Source organism: Salvelinus sp. IW2-2015, linkage group LG19 (genome assembly GCF_002910315.2).
Source record: "Salvelinus sp. IW2-2015 linkage group LG19, ASM291031v2, whole genome shotgun sequence".
NCBI classification, from domain to species: domain Eukaryota; kingdom Metazoa; phylum Chordata; class Actinopteri; order Salmoniformes; family Salmonidae; genus Salvelinus; species Salvelinus sp. IW2-2015.
The window spans coordinates 33,778,617-33,788,994 of NC_036859.1; the positions used below are offsets into that span (position 1 = coordinate 33,778,617).

The 10,378-nt window shown below is 41.6% G+C and overlaps 1 protein-coding gene across 3 annotated transcripts in view; it reads right to left on the reverse strand.

Annotated features, from left to right (window-relative positions):
- Positions 1-445: 445 nt before the first annotated feature.
- cpdp (CPD photolyase) overlaps positions 446-10,378 on the reverse strand; it is a 31,142-nt gene continuing 21,209 nt past the window's right edge. For all 3 annotated transcript variants that reach the window (XM_024010399.3, XM_024010396.3, XM_024010397.3), the window contains 3 exons: positions 10,055-10,176; positions 5,570-5,729; positions 446-2,592 (listed from right to left, as the gene is read on the reverse strand). In XM_024010399.3, the coding sequence (XP_023866167.1) occupies positions 2,444-2,592; positions 5,570-5,729; positions 10,055-10,176 (431 nt within the window). In that variant the 3' untranslated portion in view covers positions 446-2,443. The remainder of the gene's footprint in view (positions 2,593-5,569; positions 5,730-10,054; positions 10,177-10,378) is intronic.

Below are 10,378 nucleotides of genomic sequence, written 5' to 3' on the forward strand. Positions count from 1 at the left end.
AAAGTATCTGCGCATGTGCACAGGTTCGCTTCAATAGCTACACGATGGCTGCGGGACCGGAAACTGGAAACGCTCTTAGTTGTTGTGGAAATCGACCCAATATTGCTGTTTACTTTGTGCATCGCTGACTGACTATCTTTAAACTTATTTTTTGTTGTCTATGCAACAGTAGGGCATGGTCAACAACGTCGAAAACTTTCAGTTAGTCAATAAAAAGTGATACGTAATGCTCTTTTTTTGTGCATCCTGAAGATCGCTGATCACCTTGGTTACAGCTGATTATACTATGTTTAGCTCTGAAATGAGACTGGCTTTGGGATATGACAATTATTGTAGAGAAAATATTTCAGCTGTGAATTCATCAGGTTTTGAAGTTTTACAAATCTTATATAAGAGCTGATGTTGGGTTAACATTATAGAATAATAATGTATTGGACACTTATTTAAAACAAATGACAACTTTATTCAGAAATACAACGCATAATGCTAATCTCTTTCTTTAGGCAACTGTGACTCAAAAAAAGAATGATAACACTTTACTTAACACCAAGCGCCATAACATGTTATGACACCGTCATAACACTGTCATGACCAATATATTTACACGTGTTGTGACATATATTGCGTTACTTTAAGGCTGGTTATGACACCTACATAAGTGTTACCACGCTGGGTGTCAAGGAAAGTGTTACCACGCTGGGTGTCAAGGAAAGTGTTACCACGCTGGGTGTCAAGGAAAGTGTTACCACGCTGGGTGTCAAGGAAAGTGTTACCACGCTGGGTGTCAAGGAAAGTGTTACCACGCTGGGTGTCAAGGAAAGTGTTACCACGCTGGGTGTCAAGGAAAGTGTTATCAAAATAACACTAGGAAATACACGTGAAATAAAACATCAGTGGTGTTCTTGACAAGCCAAAGAAAATCAATCACACAAAACCTTAATACATGTACATACACTAGCATAATTTGCATAGTCACTTAGATACCAGATACAAATAAAATGGAGTATTATTACCTTTGACCGCAGAAGAGTGTTTGACATCCTATTTGACATGTTTGATCTGCTTCCCAACCAACCACACATTGATATAGCTACAGTATGTTCCATTTAACAGATTATTTTAACCAAAGCGACTTACAGTTGTGTGTGTATACATTGCTTCTGCAGTCCATGTAGTTATAAAAACCTGAAATAGCAGCATGCTGTGGCTGAAAACCCCCAGCTGTGCTCAATAGGGGGAAAACGTTTTGAAACAGAGTGAAACGGGGAGGTACTACCTGGGCCCGTATCCACAAAGCGTCTCAGAGTAGAACATAGGTCGCAAGTGCTGAGAATGAAGACATTTTTCTCCTACTCTCATGGGTAAAAATAAAAGCTATGCGTGAAGCCTCTTTAGTCATAAGAGTCCCACCTAGTCGGCAGATATTTAGGAGACCTCATGAGCTGTCCTAACCAGTTACCAGAGAGTTACCAGCAGGTGTCTTGATAACAGTAAAGAGCAGTGAGTCAGTGGTTCCTGCGCCATAGACAAGCAATTCATCTGGAGTTGAAAGAATGGTTTGATATTTCTATACGATCAACCCATAAATAATCTAGACCTTCATGCAACAGTAGGTATCTCTTGCGCTTTTGACAATGATTTTACACAAGGCCTAATTCACATGATGATATGCCTAAATACTTATTACCACTAGGCTAATAAATTATCACATTTTTATTTTTGACTATTTCATTAACCTACATGTTATATCAAGATGTCCCTTTGGAGTGCAATATCCCTAAATTGGGCATGCCTATAAGTTTGGCAATTGACAGAGATGTGTTTGGTGATAGGCCTTTCAAAATGTTTTAGGCAACATTATCGGCAAGTGACTTGATGCCTACTGTGCTAAAAGAGATTCAGAGTCGTTGAAGGGGAGAGATRAGTGTGTTGATATAACAGTAATATTATAATCAAAATTCGGCTTTTAACAACCATCATACTGTATGATTCCGTGCAATGCCTTTCACATGAAAAATATCAGAATTTGTCAAATAAAATATATATATAATAAATTATGCATGCCAACATATTAGGCAAGAATTAAGAGTAGTTTTTGTTTTTTTAAACAAGTGAACACGATTCCTAGGACCTTTTCTGAGATGCTTTGTGGATACGGGCCCTGAACAATAAGAACACAGAAATGTGCTGTACCGAACTTGACCCCATCTTAAAGTCTGGAGTAGGCTCGAGAACAGGCATATATTCACTAGGCACCAAAACAAACAAAACAGAATGAAACGGAGGGACCACCTGAATGTGTAATAAGAAAGGATTATTTTCCTTATTGCATTGAACAACATTTTGATACGTTTTGCTCTTCCGAATATGACCCAGGTATGGGATATTATGGCTCCCAGAGTCTATACACTCTTCACCCAACTTGCCTCTGCTCCCATCCTCATTACAGGTCTTTGGGGCAGTACTTCCTCTCAAACTGTGCCACGTCAAACTTGCGGGTGCAGCCTTTGTAGTTCATGTACCGTATCTTTCCGAAGATGGGTCTCTCGGCCCAGCCCTGGTCATGGACCCCACATATGGACCACATACAACCTACAGAGAGATAGAGAGGGTTGGGGGGAAAAAACGTTGCAGTGTAAAACAGACATGGTAGCAGTCGTAAGAACAAAGATTCAGCACGAGGCAAGCAGGTAGAGGTGCAAATGGATGTTGGTTTAATTTACACAGTGCTGGTGATGACGGTGATAAATGTACAAGTTAATATATTTAAACAATATATATATATATATATATATTTTTTTTTTAAATTAAAATAAGGTGAATGGGCAATACAAAAGATTTTAAGTGCCTTTGAACTAGGTATGGTAATAGGTTCCAGGCGCACCGGTTGTGTCGAGAACTGCAGTGCTGCTGGGTTTTTCAGCTCAATAGTTTCATGTGTGTCAAGAATGGTCCACCACACCAAGGACATCCTGCCAACTTGACACAACTGTGGAAAGCAATGGAGTCAACTTGAACCAGCATCCCTATAGAATGCTTGACACCTTGCCCCAACAAATTGAGGATGTTCTGTGGGCAAAGGAGGGTGAATTAGGAAGGTGTTCTTAATGTGTTGTACACTCTGTGTAGAGAACGTGGGCTTAAATTRAGAAGCAAAGTGGAAAGCTACGTCGTTCTTGTTTGGAAAAATMTGTTGACTGCATGCCGTTTGGTCAATGCATGCAGAGTAAATCTGGAACACAAGGAACTGCCTGCTTGAGTGACAGGGGGCAGAGCTTGGTGTGTGTGGTATTGGGAAGCGGCCTAAAGAGGAGAGATGGAGAGGGATCTCCGGCCTAAAGAGGAGAGATGGAGAGGGATCTCCGGCCTAAAGAGGAGAGATGGAGAGGGATCTCCGTCAACTCAAGCAATAAATCAAAAGTAAAATAAACGGGCGTTAAAGATGGCTAACGGCTAAGTGGCGTTTCAAAAATATCGCAGATTTGCGATTATGGATATTGCGCATGTCTATTGCAATTTTGATTAATTGTGCAGCTCTACCGTTTGGGTGTGTTCTTTTGATTTTGGTAACTTAAATGGGGAGGCTGCATCTGAGCCTAGTAGACTCCACCTGGGCTTTCTGGTTAAGACAAGTTTTGCCTGATTTTAAGGGGTTATTATTTTTGGGGTCTTTTGAATGCTGACATTTGGAAAGCAAACCTTTTTCTAACTAGGCAAGTAAGTTAAGAACATATTCTTATTTTCAATGACGGCATATTTTTTCAATGACGGAACAGTGGGTTAACTGCCTTGTTCAGGGGCAGAACGACAGATTTTTACCGTCAGCTCTGGGATTCGATCTTGCAACCTTTCGGTTACTAGTCCAACGCTCTAACGCTCGGTTACTAGTCCAACGCTACCTGCCGCCCCCTTATGCATGGCACACATACATAATCCATTTTTCAATTGGCTCAAGGCTTAAAAATCCTTCTTTAACCAGTCTCCTCCCTTCTTCTACACTGAAGTGGATTTAACAAGTGACATCAATAAGGGATCATAGCTTTCACCTGGATTCAACTGGTCAGTCTGTCATGGAAAGAGCAGGTGTTCTTAATTTTTGTACACTTGTTTGTGTAACTTTCTCTCTGCAAAACACTAGTTGGTTTATCTTAGCATGCTGCAAAAGGGCCTACATTTTTGGGGGGTTAGCCCCCAATGCTAATCGCTAGCTAACTGGGTAGCTAAATCYACTGAGCTAGGGAAACTCTTGCTAGCAAACTCTTGCTCTAATATAGGCCGGTAACAGGGGTGGAGTAAATCAGCACTGTTTGTTGAATATCTTTCTCTTAAAATCAGAGGAAAAGGTACAGAATATTCTAAAATCTATGTCGGAATGTATCCATCTATTTAAATCTAATTAGGGTCCCCTGGGAAACACTGACCAACACTTTGGTTCCTACCCTGACTTTTTCATTCGTTGTCATGCTAAACAAAACTGCATTCCAAGTTCCCATTGTACTCCAACCATTAAATTAGAATGATGATTCTATTCCTAGGATTCCAACAGTTTACCCCARTGTTTTGAGTTATAAATCGCAAGTAAAATCACTATTTGGGACCAAATCGCAATGCAGGCCTACCAAACAGGCACCTAAATACAATAAGCCACACCTATCCTGACGCGTCAGGCCAGATACTTCTGTGCACACGCGGTCACAAAACATTAACAAGACAGAGAAACTGGACACATGCTCTCCAAAAGAAGACAATGAAGATAGACACTAAACTGGTAAACAGAATGAAAAAAAACCAAACTTCTTTCAAATGAGTGTATTGCAGTTTGTGARCTCTACAAACATTTCCACTTCGGGAATGAGAATGGTATGAATGTATTAACATAACTTACCGTGTCCAAATATTCTAGATTACTGACATTAAACGGTCATTTTAGATACTGTATATTTAACAAGGAATTGACAAACAACTGACACAATGAATGSATATGAATTGGCGGGAGACAGTGCGCATTAGTGGAGAGAACAGACCTTCCTATTTGGCACAGAACAAACGTGCATTCTAAGTATACATCAGGTATTTGGAGACAAAATTCGGTAACAAAACATTACCTTGTAAGATGTATTGACATAGATGCGTCAACATTACCTTATAAGACTGTTAGACAAGTAGACGTCTCAGCATTATCAAACTTTACGATCCCCAGGGGGACATTTGGGTTTGCAGGCAGGGGTATTATTATTTATGACCTCCCAGATCCATCTATCTATATGCTACCTTGCTAGCTCCATTTCTATCCGGTCAAAAGGTCTCGTGGAGAAATGACAAATTAGACTTATTATAAGTAAAAAGCTGCACCTCCACCAGGTCAAGGMAAATTCAATGGGATGACGTGTTAGTTAGGTCTGCCCGTACACCTATCAATTAACCTTGCTTTCACCTACCCAGTTCTATCAGATCTAGGAACATTGAAGGGGTGTAGGAAGGGGCTAGGTGCAGAAATGGAACCTGGCCWTACACCAAAATAATAGGTGCTTTGSGTAAGAATTGAACCAACCACCAGTGAGTCACTTACCTACAAATCCGTTGGGGTCCTGCCCGTCCAACTCGTATCGGTCGTTGAGGTAGATGGCGATGGAGAGCGCTCCCTCTGGTGAGGAGGTCCACTCCAGGATCTTCTTGGCCCAGTACATCCTTAGGAAGCCATGCATCTTACCCTCAATCACCATCTGGTACTACAGGAGGAAGGATACAAGATGGAGAACTTATTTACAGTGATATAGGGCTGTCCCGGTCAAAAAAAATTATCTTTGTTGACCGAGAGTCGTCTGTTCTTTCAACCAATCGATTAGTCTAAATGTAAAAACTTGTATTTTTTTTATATACAGTGAATTTGGAAAGTATTCAGACCTTGACTTTCCAAATTTTGTTACGTTACAGACTTATTCTAAAATGGATTTAATAGTTTTTTCCCCCTCAAATCTACATAGAATAGCCCATAACGAACAAGCAAAAACTAGTTCTTCGAAATCTTAGCGAATTTATAAAAAAAATATAAAAAAACTGAAATATTACATTTACATAAGTACTCAGACCCTTTACTCAGTCCTTTGTTGAAGCGCCTTTAGCAGCGATTACAGCCTCAAGTCTTATTGGGTAYGACGCTACAAGCTTGGCACACCTGTATTTGGAGAGTTTCTCACATTCTTCTCTGCAGATCCTCTCAAGCTCCGTCAGGTTGGATGGGGAGCGTCGCTGTGCAGCTATCTTYAGGTCTCTCCAGAGATGTTCGATCGGGTTCAAGTCCGGGCTCTGGCTGTGCTACTCAAGGACATTGAGATTTGTCCCGAAGCCACTCCTGTGTTGTCTTGGCTGATGRAGGGTGAACCGTCGCCCCAGTCTGAGTTCCTGAGCAGGTTTTTAATCAAGGATCTCTCTGTACTTTGCGCCATTCATCTTTCCCTCAATCCTGATTAGTCTCCCAGTCCCTGCCGCTGAAACACATCCCCACAGCATGATGCTGTCATCACCATACTTCACCGTAGGGATGGTGCCAGGTTTCCTCCAGACGTGACGCTTGGCATTCAGGACAAAGACTTCAATCTTGGTTTCATCTGACCAGAGAATCTTGTTTCTCATGGTCAGAGTCCTTTAGGTGCCTTTTGGCAAACTCCAAGCGGGCTGTCATGTGCCTTTTACTGAGGAGTGGATTTTGTCTGGCCACTCTACCATAAAGGGCTGATTGGTGGAGTGCTGCAGAGATGGTTGTCCTTCTGGAAGGTTCTCCCATCTTAACAGAGGAACTCTGGAGCTCTGTCAGAGTGACCATCGGTATCTTGGTCGTCTTCCTGACCAAGGCTCTTCTCCCCCGATTGCTCAGTTTGGCCGGGCGGCCAGCTCTATGAAGAGTCTCGGTGGTTCCAAATGTCTTCCATTTAAGAATGATGGAGGCCACTGTGTTCTTGGGGACCTTCAATACTGCAGAAATGTTTTGGTACCCTTCCCCAGATTTATGCTTCAATACAATCCTGTCTCGGAGCTCTACGGACAATTCCTTCGACCTCATGTCTTGGTTTTTGCTCTGACATGCACTGTCAACTGTGGAACCTTATATAGACAGGTGTGTGCCTTTCCAAATCATGTCCAATCAATTAAATTTACCACAGGTGGACTCCAATCAAATTGTAGAAACATCAAGGATGATCAATGGAACCAGGATGCATCTGAGCTAAATTTTAAGTCTAATACCAAACGGTCTGAATACTTATGTAAATAAGGTATTTCTGTTTATTTTGAACACATTTGCAAACATTTCTAAAAACTTGTTTTGTCATTATGGGGTATTGTGTGTAGATTGATGTTTTTGTCTTTTTTTATCAATGTTAGAATAAGGCTGTAACGTAACAAATCAATTATATGCACTGAGCTTGTCTGATGCTTTAACTGAACTGTTTTATGAAATAATTGTGACAAACATTTGACTTGATTGCATTTAAAATCACGAATGACTCGTATGCTGTGTGATGACAATAACCAATGAATGACTGACACAGAAGCCTATATAAGTMTTGAAATATAGGCCTCAGTAAGTTACGGTATTAAGACTAAACATGATGCGCTGTTAGGTCTACAGCTTGATGGTGGTTATACAAGGCTGCTATACTAAGCCTACTAATGATAATGACATCACTTATTATGCTGATCATAAATAATAACATCAAGAAAAAGTTGGGTGTTTATTATAAATATTTTTTCGGACATTTTGGAACAGTGTAAACACTAAATAAATAAGTGAGAGAGGCTGTTCTATTGAGAGAAAGAAAAGTGCAAAGCCTTTATTACAGCATAGCAAAGATTGAAAATAGCAGAATGTGAAATTGTTTATGCGACATGTTGTGGTTGTGTGAGGCTTCGTGCTCATGGAATCAGTAGGCTATTAAACAAACATTCAAACTGGCAACAGAAGCAGGATCTGTCTTATTTCTGTAGATATAAACTATATATACAAAGGTATGTGGACAACCCTTCAAATATATGGATTCGTCTTTTTCCGTTGATGACAGATGTATTAAAAAAAGCACACAGGGATGCACTCTCCATAGACAAACATTGGCAGTAGAATGGCCTAACTGAAGAGCTCAGTGACTTTCAACGYGGCACCGTCATAGGATGCCACATTTCCAACAGGTCAGTTCGTCAAATGTCTGCCTTGCTAGAGCTGCCCCGGTCAAGTGTAAGTGCTGTTATTGTGAAGTAAAAACATCTAGGAGCAACAACGGATCAGCCACAAGCTCACAGAATGGGACCACTGAGTGCTGAAGCACGTAAAAATAGTCTGTCCTCGGTTGCAACACTCCCTACAGAGTTCCAAACTGCCTCTGGAAGCAACGTCAGCACAAAAACTGTTTGTCGGGAGCTTCATGAAATGGGTTTCCATGGCTGAGCAGCCACACACAAGCCTAAGATCACCATTCGCAATGCCAAGCRTCAGTTGGAGTGGTGTAAAGCTCGCCGTCATTAGACTCTGGAGCAGTGGAAATGCGTTCTCTGGAGTGATGACTCACGCTTCACTATCTGGAAGTCTGACGGACGAATCTTGGTTTGGCGGATGCCAGGAGAACACTACCTGCCCCAATGCATAGTGCCAACTGTATAGTTTGGTGGAGGAGGAATAATGGTCTGGGGCTGTTTTTATGGATCGGGCTCCTTAGTTCCAGTGAAGGGAAATCTTACAGCATACAATGACATTCTAGACGTTCTACGCTTCCAACTTTGGGGAAGGCCCTTTCCTGTTTCAGCTTGACAATGCCCCCGTGCACAAAGCGAGGTCCATACAGAAGTGGCTTGTTGATCGGTGTAGAAGAACGTGACTGTCCTGCACAGAGCCCTGAYCTCAACCCCATCTAACACCCTTGGGATGAATTGGAATGCAGACTGCGARCYAGGCCTAATCGCCCAACATCAKTGCCCGACCTCACTAATGCTCGTGGCTGAATGGAAGCAAGTCCCTGCAGAAATGTTCCAACATCTAGTGGAAAGCCTTCCCAGAAGAGTGGAGGCTGTTAARGCAGCAAAGTGGGGACCAACTCCATATTAATGCCCATGATATTGGAATGTCATGCTCGACAAGCAGGTGTCCACATACTTTTGGCCATGCGTATATGGATGATTTATAAAGCCAGGCACATTTAACAGTTAGGCTTTTGATTATAGACCTAATTAAAGTTGGGATTCTCTCTCTCCTCACTTTTCTTAGACAATTAAGGCAAGGGCTGTTTTCTTGTCAACTTCACTGCTGCCTCCACCACATTGTTCTCAACACCAATATGCTGGGTAACTTTGCTACTATGCACATAGCAACATGGTCTAGGAAAACGTGCCAATTTAACAGCGCGTTTGTTTCAGAACCGCGGMCARCGACCGCTATCCAACACGGAAGAAAGCGCATTTGTTAAAAAATAATATGTTTATTAGTGTTGCGGCATTGTTCTTATGTAATATAATCATGTACAAGTTCAGTAGTGCACGTCTTAGCGTGATGGACTTTGCCATCCCCACGGCCTCCACAATGGATTAGTCCACTCAGACAGGTGTCTTGTACACTATGATTATTTTTGTTGATTTCTTCAGTCGAGCAGTAGCAATCTCAGTCGACCAAGAGCTTATCGACATAACAAYTGTATCATATGGGTCAGCCCGGCAGTGAGTTGACTTTATTGARGACTGAGCTTCTTTTTGACTTCCCTAAGGTGTAGTTGTTTCTGGGCATTGCTAAACAGCCAAACGGTTAGCAGGAAACGACACCAGAGGGAAGTCGAAAATTCCCTTTTATCCTTCGCAACTTACAGCAGTGAGTGCATTCATATGTGTCAAAGTGATTGGAGTGGTTTTCATGCACTCACGATATTATAAGTTGCTTTGGATAAAAGTGTAAAMTGCAGATTTTATTACATGATTTATGTTAAGAAATAAATACAAGTCTTGTTGTTGTTCTGAGAACTGCTGAATTGGCTGGTTTGCATGTTGATAGTCTATGGGCGGTCAGTACTGTAAATGATACCTGGGCTGCGTTCCARAGCTTGTCGTGGGTCTGGGCTTTCTCCAGCTGCTCGCGGGTATAGACGTATGGCCTGGGGTCTTTGGYGTGATCTTTCAACGTTTTCTGGGCCCAGTCATTTGCACCTAGATCAAATACAAGGATCATTAATGTTAACTTAGCAAAACAGAACGGAAACATCACTTCCCCTTTAAAAATGTCACAATGGACTTTAAATTGTTGCAATGTCTAAGACCCTGCACATAATCTACCATGTCAAAACAGCTGCATTTTGGTTCATCCCTGCTCCTCCTCTTCTGATGAAGAGGAGGAGGAAAGCCGTTACAA